Below are 21,694 nucleotides of genomic sequence, written 5' to 3'. Positions count from 1 at the left end.
CGAAAATAAAAAGTCCTACCCTATTTTATAAATGACCTAATAAATAATTTTAATATCATTTTTCTTTGAACTAACTTATGAAGATTTTTTTACATATATATTATAAATATTCTGTGTGATGTGTATATGCGTGCGCGCGCGCGTGTGTGTGTGGGGGGGGGGAATATTAAAATTGTTAGGTGAAAAATGAGTATGATTTTTAGTTCAAGAGCGAATTGGTGTCAGGAAGCAGAGCAATCACAAGATAAAGAAATTATTGAGGAAACACCAGCAAGTCCGGATACTGCAAGATCTTCCAGTCCCGATTGCCAAATTTTGCCTATAGTAATTCCCACGGAGCGCGACAAGGAGCAGAACAAAGACAAAAGACAGAAACAACGTTCCAAAATAATTCCAATTATTACGCTTACGGATAATACAAAAACTATAACCATCTCGTCGCCATCAGAAGCGGAGTCCAATGCAGACGATGTTACATATACTGAATGGGACATGTTAGAGGAATCGGAAAGGCATAGCTCGAGAAACAGAGAAAATCGGTCATCTTCGTTAATCGCTACCAGCCATGATGTATTGACTGCTGCAAAGTTAATTAGTGACAGTCTACCGCAAAAAGTTAGTGATAATAGAAGTTATGAATTAAACCCGCAAGATATATTGACTGTCCCGGTGCCTTCTCTCGGTGGTTCCAGGCGATTGTCCTCGGTTCTAGAGAAAAGTAAGCTAAGTTTGAGCTCATTAAACATAAACATCGCCGATTCCTCTAGACCGGAATCACCCGTGAATGTTCCTGAAGTGAGACTCAACTCTCCTGATCCTGAAATATTGTTTGCGAAACCCACAACCTCGTCGCCCAAACCGAAAGATAGTCATAACACGTCAAAACCACCATCGAAACCGCCGTCAATACCGCTTCTATTCTCACCACCTTTGTCCCACGAGCCTCCATTGTCTATGGAAGATCTGGCGGAACTATTAAATGAAGGCGATGGCAAGAATGATAATGGCGAGAGTGAAAATGCCACAAAGAAGAAGCAAGAAACGGACAAAACATCGAAGAATCTATCATTATCGGAGAGAGAAAAGCTTACCACTAGAAAAAATTTACCAAATACAGCAGGAACTTTGCCCATGAAATCAAGTGCTACCTCATCAATCGGACCATCTCATCAGTCGAACGATTCTCACCGATCGACTTCTATATTTCAAGAGCCGCGTTACGCAGATAACTATGAGAGGCATCCACGTCAACGTGATGCTCATTCTCATGAGAGCACAAAAGATAAGTCAACTAGTAGTCCCATTATTCTTGATGAAATCTCTCCTCAGATATCAATTCTTCATAACGCTGCGAATAAACCAAATGAGAGAAATTCCGTTCCGTTGTATCAAAGACGCCCGCCAGAAGGATGGAAGGAAACGAATCTGCCTAGACAGGAGAATGAATTCATAATAGATAATACTGACTATTATAATATGCACACGAATCAGATGCATTGGTCCTCTCCCACGGCCATTAGTGACCATCAGTTTGGTAATACGCAATGGACACCTTCTACTTATGGAATGACTAATCCACTGCAACCCACTCAGCATCCTTTTCAACATCCGATGGAACCACAATTTAGGCAAAATCAGTTTCCGCCAGCTTTACCCACTGGCCCTAGACCATTGATTAATCCCGCGGTGCGACCGCAGGAGATGAGTCATGTGAGACCGGAAAACATTCGGGAAGATATTCCATCTTCGATACCTCCTGGATTTTCATCGCAATACAGAGGCTTTCAGATGGGTCAAGGATCTTACGACCCAGGCACTGTTGGTAGACCGACAGAATATCCACACGTAAGACCAACGTGGGAAGGTTCTGCTAATAGGGTAAACGAGACTAATTACGAAAATGTGATTTCCTGTGGAATTCAGGTCGTAGAGAATTCCACAGGGATTTCGTATCCACGACCCAACACACCTTGTCCTTGGGGCACACGTGACAGGCCAAACAGAGGTCAGGGGAGGGATGGATATTATGAGAGAAATAGGACAGAAGTGAGGCCCAATTTTAATCGTGATGTGCGACGAACCGATTGGTCACGCGATGGTCACTCTGATCGGGAAAATCTGAATCGTTTCCCAAATCGAGATCCACGTGTTCGTACGGAACATAACGTGACAAGTGCGAATCAGGCCAAAGACACTGGCTTTTCGGCCAGAGATCCGCGCCTTGCCAAAGATAAACATGTGAATTCATCAACCAAAGATACTGTTCACTATGAGAGAGATCCAAGGATACGGGATCCTAAACCGGCAAAGACAACGATGACAAAGGAGAAACCATGCTCGCAGAAATTATCTGAAAAAGATAAGTTAGACAAATTGCCCAAAGACAGAATGCAGTCACCGCTAGAAAGTCTTTATGGAGTAATAGACACGAAGGCCAGTCAGAATTCTGGTCTGCATAAGTTCAAAATTCCTAAAATCAAACGACCAGAACCACCAAGTCGCATCATTAACGAGAAAAATACTGAAAACACGTCCAAACCATCACGTGCAAAGAGTAGTAGTAGCAAGAACAACAAATTGTCTTTTAATAAAAACAAGGACGTTGCAAGTGCTGAAGTGAGCAGCAGTAGTGATGGTAATCATATAACGGAGAATCCGATTCAACAAAATGATGCTGCAAAGGAGGGTAAGATTATTTCGTCATCTTTTGATAATGAAATAGATTTAGTAGCAAATAGTTCTAAGTCTAGCGATGTCACGAAAAAGAACAAGAAAAAGAATGAATCAGATGCGCATGGATCGAAACTCAAGTACGAGGAATTGATTGAAACACTTATTAGGAAATCGTTCGAAGTCGGTACAGGCAAGACGCTAGTTGAACAAGCGAAGTTGATACAAGAACTCACAAAAGCGATAAGTTCAGAAAATTACAAAAAAGTTGAGAAGATAATAAAAACTTCTGAAAAATTAAAAAAATCTGAGTCTGAAAGTACTTCGGACAAGGATGAAATGGTCGAAGTGAAAAAAACTCAAATCAAGAAAAAAAGACGAGTGATAGTATCAGACAGCTCAGACGATGAGTGTCTTGCAGAAAGACTTGGTATCTTAAACACTGACACTGACACAAACGAGAGAGAGATGGTTTCTGCAATCTCCACTCATCCTAAAAATTCGGAAAAGAAACTCGAGGTAACAGCATCCAGTAGTAATTCAAGTAAAGATCTAATTAACGATATTACCACGAAGGAAAATAGTTCATTGAAAACTTGTGACGAAAAACATGTCCAAATAGATAATAATAGTAAGACTAAAGATGTGCAATTGAAGAAGAAAAATGATAAGAACGATCGATTAGAAAATGGTAATGAAAATATTGTTCAGTCAGAAAGCGAAAAGTTAATAAATAGTGAAGATAGATTAGAAGATGAAGAGAAGAAACAAATTGAAGATAACCAGGATAAAATCGATCAAAGCACTGTCGAAGAGAAGTCAACGGATAGTGTAGAAAATAGTATAGAATGTATGGATCAGAATAGTACAAAAAATAATACAGAATGTTTGGATCAGGGTAAGGATCAAACAACACAATCTGTCACTGATATTGCAGATCAAACTGATCAAATTTCAACTGATAAACCAAAGACAAAAACAAGGAGAAGAAACTCTTTGGAAATGTTGCAAGAGGATATCAGAGAAATGTTCATTAGCGAAGATGTAGTAACAGCGACAGGTTATCGAATGTGCCGATTGTCGAAGGAAGGTCAGCCGCCCTCGGGAATAAGTACATCATCAACAAATTCTAAGAAGGACGAGTCATCGAATACTGCGGAAAAGAAGATTGTGCCGAATATCGAAACAAGCGAATTGGTAACAAGCAACAAGTCGAAGAAAAGTTTAAAATCTCGTAATATCGGAGAATCGAGTAAACCGAAAGCTAAGAACACACGGTTGACTCGCAATTTACGTTTACAGAAATCGTTTCTAAATTCTGACAGTGAAGAAGATCAACCGTTGGCTCTGCGAACAGAAAAGTTGCGGAACACCACGCCGAATCGAGAAGTAGATCACAGTGAAGAAAGCAATGACGCACTTTGTAAATCTAAACGTATCATGTGTAAAGACATTATTAAGGAACCTCGAGTGCTTGTGGAGAAAACGGATATTAGTAAGCTAGAATCCAAGGTAATGTTCGATAGCTCGTCTGATGAGAGTTTTGGTATTGATGTGTCTGAATTAGCCGCGGCGGTAGACAACTCTCTTCGGCCGGACAAGTTTGATCAGGACTCCGTGGAAACGGGGATTAGTCCGAAGAGACAGAAAAATGTCAAAAATGCTAGTAAACGGAAATCGAAAAAGTCGAGTGCACTCATAGATAACAAAAGTGAGAACGAATCGTTCACAGATGAGGAGAGCGTGATATCAGACATTTCTATGTCGAGTAGTACGACTGTCATGAAAAGAACTGGTGGTGCAGCTAGAACAACTACTAAGGAGGAACTTTTGAGCAACATTTTAGTAGGGCTGACATCGACGACGGAAAAGAATACATTGACTGACAAAGGTAATGAAGCGGACTACGAAGAGGACGTGACTGATCTGTTAGCCATCGAGCCGAGCACGAAAAAAACCTTGGTGAAAAAGAAGAAAAAGAAATCCAGCTGGCAGATGGGCATAGTTACTACTAAGAAGAAAAAGAAGAAAACTTCTTCCAAAACTGCTCAAATGAGTGTTGAAGAGAAGAATACTGAAACAAATATTTCAACGGATACTAAGCAAGCTGACCAATCGATCGTGGGAAATAATAAGTCTGTAACAGCAAATAAAATTGAAAAGATTCTTGGGAGTGACCATGCTTTTGTTGATGATGCCAATATAGATTTGATGGTAAAACGTGAATTAAATGAGATTAACTCGCTTGTAAATACGGATAACTTTGGTGCAGATTTTAAAGACTTGGGTAACTTTACTGCATTATCAGAGTCCTCTAATACAATACTTAAAGAAGAAACACTCATTAATGAGTCGTTTTCTATTGAAGAAAGTAAACCAATAAAAGAAGAAGTGGAAGATTTTAGTAGCACTGATCTTATTACGGCAAGTGCTGCTGATGTGCAGACTGATACTTCAAACAAATTTTTCAAGGAATCACCGAAGATTATTTATGATGAGCTGATGACGGAACTCTTCCACAGGATAGATATTAAGCATTTAATAAATTATGCATGGGCTGGTCAGGACAAATATAAATGTTTGTTATGCTTTTTTACGGGCAAGAATATCGTTTATCATTATAAAGTTATGCATCCTGGAAAAGAAGTACTTATCTCGAGGCTCAAGTCGACGGATGCTAAGACTGCAATCATGGAAACCGAGCATAGTTCAATGCTAGCATCCACAGCAGAGACGAATCAAATGTGCAAGTTTCGCTGTAGATTCTGCTGTTTTGTCACAGAAGGCGCAGCGGACGTGGCACTCGAGGCGTTCTACGAACACTGTACCACACATACAGGTGAATATAGGTTCCACTGCAACAACTGTTCTTATCAGGCAGTGGCCAAAGCGTCTATGAGAACGCACTATTACAAGGTATGTCGTAAGGATGCGAAAACATTTAACGAATCTGCGTCTGAGGACGTCATACCGAGGGAGGGTGGCATCTATGGCTACCTATGTTGTAGTTGTAATTATGTACAGCTAAAGCGACAGAACGTGGAGACACATATGGCATTTTGGCATCGAGAGCAGATAGGCACCGAGATATTGAAGATTAATATGTCGATATCTGATGAACACGCTACGAGTAATAACGAAAAGTCACACGAATCAGAATCCGTTAACGCTGAGGAATCTTTCACCATAGAGACAAAACCACAGGTTCCTGAACTTCAATGTGAAGCTATGCCGTTAATGGATAACACAAGGTCAGCGAAGTCCGTAAATAAAGATGCTACCAATGAATGTATTCTGCTTGAATCGAAAACGAAAAAGAATCTTAAAATCAAACAAGAAGCAGAAGAAAGACCGAAACTGTCTCAAAAAGAATCAGAGGGGCCGGTGGTCGCCGGTAATCTAAGCGTATTCGTTGTTCCACCTGAATTGGAAAATAAAGATATCGAGATACAGCGGGAACGGCAGAAGACGATGCAAGAGATCGCCAATAATATCGGTATTTCGTTAAAGAATTCTAAACCGGGCTTATCCATAATAGACAAACTTCAAAACAAAATGCGTACGGACGCAGTTGTCAGTCCAGTTCCTGAATGTGACACGCCAGCGGATATTCCGAAAACGAAAGAAAATCCTTCAGTGCCTTTTGTGAGCGCGTTTGAACCTTTAAAATCAGAGGAGCTGATCATTAACGAAGATCCTTTAATTCAGCCGAGCAGTCAAGAGGATCCTCTTTCTCTTACGGGAAAACAACTAGTTGTTGATACATCAGAGGTGACGAATGATGAAAGTGATAAAGTGGACGTGAAGATTCGGGACCCTCTTATGATTATGGATTCATGCAAAAATAATGAAAGCGATGGCGAAAACAGCGACAACGAGCATTCGGCGCCAATTTTTGAATCGGATTATAGTAGTGAACAATCGGATTCTGAACAGACCGACGTAAATGTGATCCTGAAGGAAACTTCAAATATGAACACGTCTTCGTTACGTGACCCGATGCTAACAACGATACAGAGATTGGCCGCGCAGCTTCAAAATACAAAACCGTTGGAGCAGATGCCCGAACCGATGCTCGATATTAAAGTGGAAATCAAGACCGAACCTATGTCTGTAATTCCGAAACCACCGGACGTCGTACCAATTGCTAATAACAAGCGTTTATTGACGAAACAACAAAACGCCAATAGTTCGAAAAAGGAAACGTTGACACCAACATCGTGTAAGAACGCCAATTCGTCTAAGAATTTTATCCGACCCAGGCGATTGAGTGGTGACATGCTATCTGTGCCAACGCAGTCTTCAGATAATCAAGAAGATCCGCAAAAGTCCAATAAAGGTCAGTGATCGAAGTAGTTTCAAGTTGTTGTAATAATATTTCAAATAGAGAAGAGAAGAGGATACTATTTTTTCTTTAAATAATTCAATAGATATTAACGCAACATAATTCTCATGGACACAAGTTTGTTAGCCACGGAGTTCTACTAATCTTATAGATAGAAGTTCGGATATACATTATAGAACAAACGTAATTTACAATTTACTGAAAGAGGAAAGAGAATGTGTTTGTGAGATAGGAGAAAAGTCATAGCATATTACTAATTAGTGTTATAAAAGTTAGTGTCAGTGTTATTTATAAAAGAATCACATATTAATGATCTTTTGAAGATCTTATACATTATTAAGTTCTTCAAAAAAAAGTTTTATAAACATTTTGTAAAATATATTTTTACTTGCAAAAAATATATTTTTTAAATAATTTCTTTGCTATATTAATATTGTATAACAAGTTTACAATGTTTACAATGCAGTTGTAAAGTGGCCGTAGAAAATCACAAAAGCGACGCTCGCAATGGCTCATGCTCTCCGTTGTATGTAATTTATGAAGTTATTAAAATTAAATAAAAATAATCGATATGTACAATAACCAATTAACGAAAGACCTATTCGGTCATAGTTGGATCTTCGAGCTAATATTGTGTGATTTTTACATACATTTTCAAGTTCATCAAAACTATGCGCCAAAAAATATCCGATTTTAAAGCATAGTTATAACAACTTGAACAAGAATAGTAATGTTACTATATTTAATGATGATGACAAGCATCCTTATCTCCTCTCCTCCCAATATTATAAAGAATTTTTGCGTAAAGATAACACCTCAACCAGGGATCTCTAAATTATATATATGTTTAAATGTGTATAAATGTATATATATAAATTTAATTATATTATTTAAAAATCTAGTTTAAGGCCTAGGCTGAGGTTAAAAAATATCTAATATACTTTTTAAGATCAAAGATGTGTACATCCCCCCACAAAAATCTCTGCTGTTGTCTGTAAAACTGAAATTCAGTTTTTATAAAAATGCAGTAAAATGAACGCACTAATGACCATCCTATAATCTAAGTCTAAAGAGTAACAAAGTAATTTTAACGTTATCATCAAAATCGCAAACTATTCGAGATATCAAAATATCTTTATATGTATCTCATGAGCATTCTCTCTCTCTCTCCTCTAGTTGAATATATTAATGAAGAAATGTAAAAAATATAATAATTAATGTATTCAATAGAAATATACGTATATCTAAATTAATGAATAAAATTGATAAAATAGATGGAGTTCAATTGGATAGCGCGATAGACGCACAGCAAACGGATACAGAAGAGGAATGTTCGTTTTTAAAGATCGAAAACGTAGTTAGTCTTGCACCAGGGTCCAATGAAAGCATTATTGTATGTAAATTTATCACAATTATTTTTTCAATTTTTACTAATATTTAACATTCTAGTCTATTATCATTATCACATTTTGTATCTCGCTATTTCCAGGTAAATGATATTAGGAAAGCAGTGGAGATCTCTCCAACGAAGAACAAAGAAATATCTATATTAAGGAAAACCAATCAACCTTTAATATTGAAAAAGATAATTTTACCGCAATCGTTAGTAAATACGAGCATGCAAGGTAAATCCGATCAAGAATTTGCCAACTTATCAGTAAAATCCATTGGCACACATTTAATATCGAATTCCTTTATAGTAACTCCAAAGCAACTGGTGGTACCTTCATCGACAAGCCCATCGGCTTTGAATTGCAGACAAAAAAAAATCCAAGTGATACGTACATTTTTGCCATCTGGCATTAGTACTAAGGAAATCACGCCTGTTACGATCAATTTTAAATCTCCGAATGCATACACGTCGATGTTAATGAAGCCAAAGCTGTGTCACTTCTATAAATGCATGGAACCTAATTGCGATTTCACAACCGATGTTGAAATAGATTACTCCCAACACTATCTTAAACACTACGTGGATTCGAGCAAGCAGAATAATCCAGTATCGCGCGATTATGAAAAGTGTGCTTATTGTAACACATCTCTGAAGGATTGGATAAGCATGAAAACTCATTTGTGGGAGAAACATAGCCATTGTCGGTATCAGTGCGGTTACTGCTTCTATCGAGCTATCGTACCGGCCTTTGTACAACACCATCAAGTAATGATTTTTAATTACTGTAACTGCATTATTACAAGAAACAATATCTGGCTAATTGATTAAATTTTTTAGACGACTTGTCATCCCGGCACTGAATCTTGCATTTTATTGGGCAAGATGCTAAAGCCGGCCCCAAAACAAGAAAATATTAACCGCACCGAATACATAATGCCTTTTGTATGCAAACTTGGTATGTAATTATAATAGGTCCAATCATAACATAATGTGTTAAAATATATTAGTTAATATATTAGTATATTATATATTGCCCTTTATTTTATATATAGAATAATTTCTATTTCTAATTGCTTTCAGATTGCGGCAAAATCTTTTACATACCTGAAACATTTATCACGCACTTAAAGACTAAACATCCAACTTCTCTTAGATACAGATGTCATTTGTGCAATTCTACGTACTTCACAATAGAACTTCTTATGTCTGTACGTATTATACACTTATATGTCTATATATCTGTACAGGAAAAATAATTATAAATATTGATCATTTTACTTACAGCATTATAGATTGCATGAATATAGCAAATACCAATGCTTATATTGTTTATGTGGTCGCGATAATTTAAACGAAATGCATCAGCATTTGAGCTCCCTTCATAACAATCGACTAGCTCAGTTTCTGGAGCGTTCGCTTCCTGCAACGGTACGATTATCAATTATTTAATTAAAACAAACTGCGTATTGTAATTATATCAAAACTACTTAAATTTTGAATTATTTTTTATTTGTTATTAGAGATAATTTGGATACATGTGTTTATTTTAATATATTTGTTTAATATTACACTTGTATACTTTGAACAATTTTCAAAACACATTTGGACACTATCACGTATTATTAAATATAATCTAATAATTTTAATAAATTAATATATTATGCACAATTTAGCCATCACACGATAAAAGCGTTATACAGCAGCTTCTTGTGAGAATGTTTGACCAGAAAACAATTCAAGGAGACATTGGTTTAAACGCTGACGATGCCAAAAAAAATACAACCAAGAAATATGCTAATCAAATCTCTACAGCATTGTTAAATGTTAAAAGTGTTTTGAATGAAGCTCGGTCTAATCCGCCAAACAATTCAAGGAAAGACGATGTTATTGGAACAGTCAATGATAATTTAAAGAACATCGAAGTTAACGTTACCAATGTCTTAACAAAACTGTCTGCAGATGTATCTCTCGCCAATGCTAATAAAAAAACACGTAATGGTATTGCTGAAAAGCCTGTGCAAAAGGAGCCGTCTCTGCAATCGGAGACGAAAAAATTAAGTGATTGTGCCACAAATCAGATTCTTCGGGAACCGCAATTAGAGCTGTTATCATCTAAAAATGATTCCAACACGATCAACTCCAACCCAATAGAATTTTTAGGTGATTTTAATTGCAGCGACGAATTCGTAAATACTAATCTTCTCGATAACGCGGAATTATTTAAAAAATTTACACCCAATTCCAACAACTTGTCTAAAGCCACGGATAAAACTGACGACAGTGACATCGAGATATTGGAAAGCGAAGAGAAAATTGCGCAAGAAAACGTTGAAAATAATGTAAATAAAATTACAAAGGAGGCGGTTCTTAAATCAAAAATTGATATTGTTGATGAAAACATTAAAGAACAGGTTGCACCTAGCGATACTACCGAAACAGAACGTACGCCCACAGACGTGTTGGCAGACAAGTCGGCAAGCGTGTTGGCAGACAAGTCAGCAGGCGTGTTGGCAGACAAGTCAGCAGGCGTGTTGGCAGACAAGTCAGCAGGCGTGTTGGCAGACAAGTCAGCAGGCGTGTTGGCAGACAAGTCAGCAGGCGTGTTGGCAGACAAGTCGGCAGACGTGTCGGAAAACGTGTCGGCAGACGTGTCGGAAAACGTGTCGGCAGACGTGTCGGAAAACGTGTCGGCAGACGTGTCGGAAAACGTGTCGGAAAATGTGTCGGCAGACGTGTCGGAAAATGTGTCGGCAGACGTGTCGGAAAATGTGTCGACAGACGTGTCGGAAAATGTGTCGGCAGACGTATCGGAAAATGTGTCGGCAGACGTGTCGGAAAATGTGTCGGCAGACGTGTCGGAAAATGTGTCGGCAGACGTGTCGGAAAATGTGTCGGCAGACGTGTCGGAAAATGTGTCGGCAGACGTATTGGAAAATGTGTCGGCAGACGTGTCGGAAGATATGTCAGAAGATGTGTCGGCAGACGTGTCGGAAGATGTGTCGGCAGACCAGCCTTTAACTTTGGATGACATTAAAGATACTGGCCGTGTTGGACATGACTTATATAAATGCGGTTATATGGATTGCAATTTCACAGCGTCAAACGCAATTTTGTTGAAAACACACATCAAAAAGTGCAATCTCGTGGTGGGAGAGCCTATCAAAAACTTATTTTGTCCGCATTGTAAAAAACGTTTTGTTAAAATTGGCTTGCTCCTAGAACATATGAAGACTCATGGATTAAAACGTTTTGGATGTTCGTTGTGTAAATTGAGATATTCTGTTTCGTATCAAGCTACGGCTCACATGAAGCAAAAACACAAGTTATTCAATCCGAAGTTAGTTCCTGCCGACCCGACAAATCCATCGGCTGATGGTCTTTTTATTGTACACGCAACTGTAAGTCTTATAAATATTATATATAAAAAATTTACAAATATTTCGTATCTTTCCTTTTATAAAGAATGTTATCTAATTCTTATGTATGTAATTTATACAGCCTCACGCATCTGAACGAAGATCCAAGAAGCGTAGAAGTAACAGATTGGGAACGGAACAAGAAAATGAAAAATCTGCCGATAACGAAAAGTTATCATTCAGTCCTGACGAGATAGAACAATTACCACGTCAGGCAATTTACAATCGGGAGGTTCAGTGTGCTGTTTGTCCTTACACAACTAAAGTTCGGACAAATATTGTTCGGCATTTAAAATTACACGCAAAAGATGAAAGCGTACCTGAAAGCGGCCCGGTTAATCCTGTTCCTTGTTTAGATAAAAAAGAAAAAATGTTTGATAAGATGGTGAATCTAGCGAGCAGCTCGCACCAAAACGGTCGTATGGGTCCAAAACCCAGAGAACCTGTTAAAGAAAGCGAGGAAGACGACACTATACCGAAGTTTGTACCGGAACACAAAAGGTATTACGCGATTTATATATATTATTTGAGATTTAATAATAATAATAATAATAATGAAACTCAGAGGGCGATCCTCACATCTGAAGATCCGCCTGTGGCACGCAGACTACAGTCCATTGTGCCTTTATTTGAGATTTAATAAATTTAAAAAGAATTAAGTTTGGAAGAAAATTAAATCAAAAAGATAACGAAATAATACCAATTCGAGTCGACACTGGATGTTTGTGTGTATATAACCTTTAAAAAAAAAGCGCCAAGTGTGTGTGTGCGTGCGTGCGTGCGTGCGTGCGTGCGTGCGTGCGTGCGTGCGTGCGTGCGTGCGTATACCCCATGTGTAAATACTTATTTTTGTTCTACAAAACCCAAGTGGTAACCCAAGTACTATCTGTGTATTTTCAATGAAAAATCTTTCTGTTCTATCCTAAATGGATGTATTTAATTGAAAAGTTTCAATGGAATATATAACATTTAATTTCAAAGAATTAAAGAGGAAACAGAAATATAAAATTTTATTGAAATAAAACATTTTTAAACTACAAAAACTAGGCGCTGCTAGATAAGGAAAGCAATGAAAGGAATTGACATAAAAAAGAATGCGATAAATGTAATCTTTTTATAATTGGCGCAATTTAAAGATTTCATACATTTTTTGGAAAAATACATTTAGGTTGGATTAAATTTAAAATATTTATTTTTAAGTAAATACCACTTGGGTTGGAATAGAAAGATTTTTCAATAGTAATACAAAGATAGTACCACCTAGGTTTTGTATAGAAGTTAAAGAGAGAGTCACATGGGTTAGAATAGGAAAATTTTTCAATGAGGATACAAAGATAGTACCACTTAGGTTTTGTAGAAAAAAGTAAAGATTTAAGGGGTATACACACGCACACTCTTAATGCCTCTTTTTTACCTTTTTTTTTAAAGGTAATTTTATACTCATAACACGCGTTTTGTAGTGTTAAGTAATATTTTTTTGTAATAAATCATGATTTTAACTTACAAGGAAGATTGTAAAAAATTATATATATATTTATCTTTTTATTTTACATTAGTGAAGAATTGATTTTTGAAAATTTTCAAAAATTAATTCTTTACTAGTGTAAAATGAAAAAAAAAATGGAAGTACTTGTAACATTAAATTCTCAGCTCTATTCACAGTAAATAATATGACTCTTGTATAGACAAGGTCATATATTACGCTCTTACGAGTGCTGTGCATCAAATTTTTCAAGTGTTATAACATATATGATTTATAAAGTACACATGAATATGGTAGCGAAACAAAGCTAATTAGATCGAATACGCGTTATTAAATCTGTTTTTATCTTCGTACCTTTCTCCAATGCGTATCTCACTTAGGGAAAATGTGCTTTGCTTTCTCAGATCTGCCTCCAAGTCATAATTTTTTAACTCTAGCGTTAATGTAAATGTATATTTTGAATACATTGGCGTTTAAAATAAGTATCAAATGAATGAATGAAGACATAAAAATGATTCTAATTTCTGTTGTACGTTTAATTTTCCAAGTTGAGTCTTAGATGCCTTAATGCATATTCTCTCTGGTTTCAGAAATTTGTAACTAGATTAATTAATAAGTAAGGTAAGTACATTTTGAATCCTCTTTATTAAAGTTAATAAAGTTAAGTGTAACTTTTACAATGTATATAGAGTTCAGTGAAGTAGTTAAAATAGTAAATGATATTAAATATGCTCATTGTTATAAAATAAATGTTAATTGTAATTTAATAAAATGTGTGTTAATCTTGTTGTATTACTTGATATTTTTAATAATAATTCTGAGTTTTTTATAAAAGGTATTCTCTGTTACAAGAGATAATTTATTTTTTAACACAGTAAGCATATTTAATATCACGTATTTTAACTAATTCATTGAACTCTATATACATTGTAAAAGTTACACTTAACTTTATTAACTTTAATAAACAAGATTCAAAATGTACTTACTTTATTTATTAATTAATCCAGTTAAAAATTTTTGAAACCAGAGAGAACACGCAGCATTAAAGCCTCTAAGACTCAACTTGGAAAATTAAATGTACAACAGACATTAGAATCATTTTTATGAAGACATTTATTCATTTGATACTTGTTTCAAACGTCAATTCATTTAAAATATACATTTACATTAATGCTAGTTAAAAAATTTATGACTTAGAGGCAGATCTGAGTAAACAAAGTACATTTTCTTTGTCAAAAATGAGATATGCATTGGAGATAGGAAGACAAAGACAGATTTAATAACACGCATTTAGTCTAATTAACTTTATTTTGTTACCATATTTATGTGCACTTTGTCAAATTTAAAAAATTTAAAGATTGACAAACTATTATATGAACATCCAGTGTCGGCTCGTATTGGCATTATTTCGTTGTATTTCTTATTTAAGATTATAACAAATACAATAGTGAAATACCATTCTCTCCAACAATTATGTCTTTTTTGCGGTAGATACGTGTGCAGCGTAGCTGAATGCAATTATTTAACGGTGGATGAAGCAATGTTAAGATATCATTTAAAGGCTTTACATTCAGAAGAGCCATATTTTCGTTGTCCACATTGCCCCTCACCTCCGCCGGGTCAAGAGAATCATATAGCAATCGACAAAATGGGTATTCATTTAAAAATGCACGATACAAGACTGTATAAATGCTCCCATTGCAATCATCATCATTATCATAGGTTTGTTATGTATATATATTTATACGATAATTTCAATTATCAGGGTGTTTACTACCAAAAAGATTTAGAATTTTCAGGGAATTAATTTTTTATCTTTGATGATTATGAATTTTTATGGAATTTTATTGATACTTGGGAAAATTTTTTGAATTTTATTTTTTAATTTAATTGTATCTCTTTTTCTGAAATTGTTTTTTTCATTATTTTTTCTTAACGATATAAAATGTCAACAATCGATTAGTAATAAATATGGCATAAATATACATGTACATTCTTGTGTGATTTGCGAGTTTTTATAAAAAAAATTTAGTGATAATACAGGACAATACATCATTCTAAATTGGCGGTGTTTTTAATCATCTTTCGAATTTTGTATTTTCGATGAGCTAAATTCGTGTATTGCGCATAAATCGTTATATACCACATTTAGTTCATATTATTTTATATTAGTTCATATTATTTCTTTTCCAATTATCAGAATGTTTACTAACAAACAAATCTAGAATTTTTAGGGAATTAATTTTTTACCTTTGAAATATTTGATTTGTTTCCGATTTTGATTTGTTTGTTGTTGAATTTTTGATTTGTTTCCACGGAAATATTATCTATTTTTTTAACTTTTCAGTATTTTTATAAATTTATTTAAACTTTAAGTGATTTTTCTTTTTGATTGTGTAATTCAGGAATATTAAAAAATATAATAAAATAGATTTATTTCAAAATTGCATTAAAAAATTTTCTAATCTTAAAATTATAAAATTCCTGGAAAATCCTGATCATCTCAAGCAATTCTTTTACAAAATTTGAATAAATACTTTATATGTTTAATAAAGTTTTATAGAAACTCTAAGTTTATACATACATCTATTACAATTTTAAAACATGTGACAAGTAGACTCAATTATTATTTAATAACAATCATTAATGCCAGCAATCAAGATAAACGGATTGCTATTTTTCTCTGCTAAAATAATTTAATACACATGAAAGAATGTATTACTTGTCAGATGTTTTAAGATTCTCTTGTTAGTGCAAGTGCATTTTCTATGCTCTCTGATAGTATTGAAATGACATCTAGGCATGTTGTGGAGCGGCATCTTACTGACAAGCACCCAGAGAAAAGACCTTTTGTGAAAGTAATAAGGGAAATTGAGAACACAGAAAATGTCCAACAACCGGTCCAGGAAGAGACCGAGGAAGAGGTACCGGATCCTGATGGTAATCATTGGAAATGCAATCTTTGCGATTTTAAATGTGTTTATAAGGCTGACGCAGCCACCCATGCTGATACGGTTCATGGAGAGAGCTCTCAATATAAGTGCACTGTGTGTTCATTCAAAACGAGCGGAAAGATACTTCTTGAGCAGCATATAAATAACAAACATACATACGATACCAAAGCTGATTATACCATGATATACCAGAGGATAAAAGGTGTCAATAAACGGAATACGGAAGTTGTAGAGCAGAGCGGACAAGATGAACCCTTCGATACAACGCCACTTTGGAGAAGAAACATGCCGCGTGTTCGACATATCCGCGGGATTCTTTTGGAGGAGGAAACTGAAGAATCTCCGACTAGCGAAACGTTTTCCACAACTTCAAAAGTATCTCTAGGCAAACGTAAGAACGATGCAGAAATGGGGGCAAAGCCGGCTAAAATAAAATCAACTGGAAAATCGACGTCTCTCGACGAAAATAATAAACAGTATAGGGAGAAATTAAAACGATCGTTTTCGTGTGAGGCGGACGGCGAGAGACAAATTATGAAGGAAAACGCACAGGGCAAATTCGATTCGCGCAACGTCATCGGAAACAAATTAAATAAAGACTTGGGCGAACTAAGTGATTCTGACATGGGCAGATTTGGACCTTACGGCAAACCAGAAGGCAATATGTATGTCTGTACACTGTGTAATCACTTCAAGACAAAATATAAGCACGATATGAGAGATCACCTTTATAGAGAGTTGAAATATCCTAGGTAAGTGATATATTAAAACTTATAACGTACACATGCCATAAGAATCTAAAAGCAATTTGAAATCAAGCAGAATTCTCCGTCATGTTATGCTTGTAACTTTTGTCAGCAAAACATAAATATATAGCTGACGCTATTAGACGTTAATCTGCAATTTTTCTTTTAAATCTGTTAATAGACTATTGATAATTCACGGACATGTACGCACTTTTGAAACTTGAATACTTTTTGTAAATGTTATTATTAAGAAAGATTATGTATTTGTTTAGATGGCACTGTAAGGTTTGCGGATATTTATCGGTAAATCGTAAATCATTGCTGCAGCATTTTGGAAAACGTCATAATGGGGAAAGTCCAGAACACGAGCCACTTACTCCGGATAATTCGATTGAAGATTGGGTACATATTTATTAAAACTATTTACATTATATTACGTCTTTTATTATTTACTAAAGTAAAAATTAGTAACACATTTTTAATTAACATTAAAAAATAGACAATAGAATAAAAATTTAATATAAATATATTACATTTTATTTTATGTTAAGTGTATGTGTGTGTGTGTGTGTGTGTGTGTGTGTGCGTGCGTGCGTGCGTGCGTGCGTGCGTGCGTGCGTGTGTGTGTGTATATATGTATGTATGTATGTATGTATGTATGTATGTATGTATGTATGTATGTATGTATGTATGTATAATTCTTACAAATAAGCTACATGTAATTTAAAGGTGACAACTTTATTGAAGAGACAATCGGACATGATCAAAGCTACGCTTCGCGGCATAAATGTTCACAAAAGTACTAGTTCTTCAAGTCCAGATACTAATCTCACAAAAATCTCAAGCGACAAGAAGACCGTGAATCTTGCACCTACGATATCCAATCTGCAAAATGACATTCTTGAAGATGCTAATAGAGGCACTATAGACACTGACGATGGCGACAGCCAAGACGAGGATCTTGTAATTGACATGAAGGAGGACGAGGATAGGAGCAATGACGAGCTTGAAAATGATAAACGTAAGTATATAGATTATATTCAGAACTGTCTCGTTTATACCGGTAAGATGAAACGTATTATATGATTTTACATGCAGTTCGCGAGAAGACCGATGACGACCTGGAAAAGCCGATTATCTGCAAACACTGTCAAGTGAAATTCACTCGTCAGCGCGGATTCAAGATGCACGTTCAATATTCTCACTTAAAACGGTTCGGTTTCCTATGTCCTTACTGCGACCGCAGCAGTAACTCGGAAGTGACAATACGTCAGCACGTCCGCGCGAAGCATCCGAACGAACCAGAAAAGTTTGTACAAAATGCAGATACGTGGGGAAACTCTAAGCTGAACGACAAGTTCTGGGAAAAGGAATACGGTCTCTCTCCACAGAAACCGAAAAAGCGGAAATTAAACCCAGAAAACAACGCTACTTCTTCCACAGCCGTAACCGCTTCTGCTGGTAATCGTGTAGAGAAATGCAAGATGTGCAATTTCACAGCCGCAAATTACACTGGCTTGAAGAGTCATATGAGGACACATACTTATAAACACAAATTCAAGTGTCTGTATTGCACCTACAGTTGTTTGCTCAAGGCAGAGATGTTGGAACATTGCGATTTAAATCATCCTTCGGTGCCGTGGAAATTTAAGGAACTGTCCTCGGCTGGCTCTTCTTCCGTCGAGACAAAAAATAAACCATCGACGTCTCAAAAACAGGATGTCGACGCGTCGAAGAATGTGGAGGAGGAATTGTGCGATCCAGCACAAACCATATACTACGGCTGTTTCTATTGTGATCTTCGCAGCAATTCGCTGCCATCCATCAAGCAACACTGGAATCTTATACACAAGGATTCAAAGAGTTCGAATAATACTGTCAGTGCAAAGTTTCCGTTTAGATATAAGGAGATATCTGTGCAGAAATTGTCATATACAAATTCCATGAAGAAAAAAGTCACCACACTTGACAAAACTAAGCAGGCAGAGAATTTATCGCCTATTGTTCAACAGCACGGATGGATTTGTGAATGGTGCCAAGAATTTTGTGCAACCGACAGTATTCGAGTAAGGCATCAGAACATGTACCATTCGCATTTACCACACAAATGGCAGAAGCAACAGCAGCAGGCGCAAGACCAGTCGAAAGAGTAAGTGGTTGCTCATATATTGTTGTATACGCAAATACAGGCGTGCGCTCATATACATATACACGCGCTGTATGTGTGTATGTGTATAGTAGAGTTGGGTAGTAATTAGTTAGAAATTAACTAATAAAGTTAAAAAGTTAACAATTTTTAACTTTGACTAGTTATTTGTAAAACACATAACTGATTAACTTCTTTCTAGTTATTTTTAAAGCATTTAACTTTTTTCCTAAATTAAAAATTTATATAAAAGGAAAAATGCATTTTAACATTAAATATTTCTATGTATTTTGTATAAATTTAATTTATAAATAAAATGTTTAATTTATTTGAAGATCCTTAATATAGATATTTTAAATAAAGGAATTTAACTTTAATAACTTACTTTGTAATATTTTAATATTTAATTGAAATATGTAAAGTATAAAAATAATTCTTTTAATTACTAGTTATTAAACAAAGTGTAACTAAGTTGCAGTTACAAATGGAAAAAAGTGACGAAGTTACTATAAAAGTAACTCTAACTGCAACCTCGTTACAGTTAGAATTACTTTTATAGTAACTTCATCACTTTTTTCTATCAGTAACGACTACTTCCCATCCTGATATGTTATATCTATATCATATACTATTGCTTCTATCAGAAGAGACACCTAATCAAACATATAAAATTTATATTTTAGCACGTTAGTACGATTGCCCGTATCTAATTTCGAGAAGTACGCAACGAATTCGAAGACTGTCCCAAGCTTTGAGTCGGTCCTAGAAAGGTTGAAGCACGTGAGGCAGACCGAATCCAATGACATGAAGAACGATCAGAGTTCTATGTTGGATATCTCCACATCGGAAGGAGATTCCAGCGATGGTCCTCATGGTATCGCGAGGAAATCCACCACCAAATCAGTCATTCCGTGCGCAAAACCGGGTCCACGTGTATTTAAAGCTGTTGCACGCAAATCCACGAATCCAAGACCGAGCATTTTTACGCCACATCTGTCTGCAGTGGACAGTACAGACACGGAATTCGAAGAGGATATGGAAGAGGAAGAGGAGGAAATAACACGAAGTAAAGCGTTCTCGTATTATGGAATACCAAGCAGCCCAATTAATCTAGCTGAGTTGAACACATATATGGTCGTCGGTGGCCACTCTATGAGAGTAAACTGTATGACTCTTGCAACATTAATTGATATCAAGCCAAAAGTATTATTGAAAGATATCAAGAAAGATCCTAAATACGCCGCGAGTCTGTCAAATTTGGATTAATATCACAATAATTATTCTTTGTATGGTATAGGTAGATATAATTTTCGTGTCATATCGAAAGTTTAAGATTTTTCTATTAAAAATGATTAATTGAAAATTGTAAAAACTAGTACATAAGTAGAAGCAACAAAAACCCCAATTACACAATTTCTGTACGCAAGTGATAAAAACTTATTTACGATGATAAAAACATACAAGTATCTTTTAACTTGAAAAAAATTAATTCTTAAACTACGTTAACTCTTAAACTACATTAGTGAGATACAAATGTACATTCGGAATACAAACGTACGTATGTACCTCACCAATGTAGAATTAATATTACTTGTATTTTTTTGCTCCTGATTTCACAAAATACGTCCTGTATATATTGAAAATAAAAATATGATTAAACAGTTGTACATTAGGAAAGAAAGTCAAAACGATTAATGCAACATAAAGTCGTAAGGTATTTAATTTAAAATGTATCGTCTCGACTATGTGTTTGATGTAATACTTTTATATGAAACAATTGTCCTTGAATTATTGTTAAACTTATGATTACATCACATATTTACATCGTAAATTACCGAATGGTCAAAATAAAACTATTTTTAATATTTTTCATAAAATCACAATTACAACCAGTTTAATATGATTTAATATTTACATTATTCGAAATAACAGGATAATTAATATAAAAAAAGTAAAAATGTAAGATATTACATATTTTTTCTTTTCATATTATGTAAATATTTTACTTAAATATTTTATTGTACTTTATTTTTATGAAACAAAGATAAAATTAAACATTTATATTATGTATTATTTCAGTAATGAAGTCGCACTTCACGGGTACTCTTCGAATATACAGAAATGATACAAATAAGATTATTACAGTGTAATTTTTAGTCGCTACATAGATTCATTTTTTATCAAATTATTAATTTTAGTAAAATGAAAAACAGTAAGATTTTTTTCTGTGAAAATACAAGACTGACAAGCGTCCTACTATCGTAATGTAGTAGTTTTAAGTAGTAATTTTTAAAGTTGTAAATACGTGTACCATACCGTAAATAAATATTTTTGATTTTTATAAATCGATCAGTATATGAGTAATCATTCAATTTTAAGCAAGTTACTACGTTTCAATATAAAATGAGTAATGAAATCAGCATATTTTAATATATTTCCATAGGATTTTGTAGGATTAATGATTTGTTTTTTACATCTATAATTGTTTTTAGTATTCTCCTCCTTGAAAATATGACATGGTATGTTAACATTATTTATATG

The 21,694-nt window shown here is 35.1% G+C and overlaps 1 protein-coding gene across 11 annotated transcripts in view; it reads left to right on the top strand.

Moving 5' to 3' along the window:
• Positions 1-21,498, top strand: part of LOC105202475 — a 38,793-nt gene extending 17,295 nt beyond the window's left edge. For 8 of the 11 annotated variants that reach the window (XM_039454154.1, XM_039454146.1, XM_039454149.1 and 5 more), the window contains exons 5-18: positions 204-7,009; positions 8,290-8,408; positions 8,505-9,173; positions 9,246-9,363; positions 9,489-9,616; positions 9,693-9,836; positions 10,082-11,806; positions 11,907-12,325; positions 14,799-15,029; positions 16,090-17,013; positions 17,280-17,409; positions 17,737-18,028; positions 18,106-19,156; positions 19,837-20,419. In XM_039454154.1, the coding sequence (XP_039310088.1) occupies positions 204-7,009; positions 8,290-8,408; positions 8,505-9,173; positions 9,246-9,363; positions 9,489-9,616; positions 9,693-9,836; positions 10,082-11,806; positions 11,907-12,325; positions 14,799-15,029; positions 16,090-17,013; positions 17,280-17,409; positions 17,737-18,028; positions 18,106-19,156; positions 19,837-20,419 (13,339 nt within the window). Of the gene's footprint in view, positions 1-203; positions 7,010-8,289; positions 8,409-8,504; positions 9,174-9,245; positions 9,364-9,488; positions 9,617-9,692; positions 9,837-10,081; positions 11,807-11,906; positions 12,326-14,798; positions 15,030-16,089; positions 17,014-17,279; positions 17,410-17,736; positions 18,029-18,105; positions 19,157-19,836 lie in introns of all 11 variants that reach the window. The other 3 variants (XM_039454156.1, XM_026136448.2, XM_039454151.1) reach the window with 3 other exon arrangements.
• The last annotated feature ends 196 nt before the right edge of the window (positions 21,499-21,694 follow it).

The sequence above is a fragment of the Solenopsis invicta genome, chromosome 10 (assembly GCF_016802725.1).
Source record: "Solenopsis invicta isolate M01_SB chromosome 10, UNIL_Sinv_3.0, whole genome shotgun sequence".
NCBI lineage: Eukaryota > Metazoa > Arthropoda > Insecta > Hymenoptera > Formicidae > Solenopsis > Solenopsis invicta.
The sequence above is the reverse complement of the archived record's forward strand: the minus strand, read 5'-3'. Positions and strand labels throughout refer to the sequence as shown.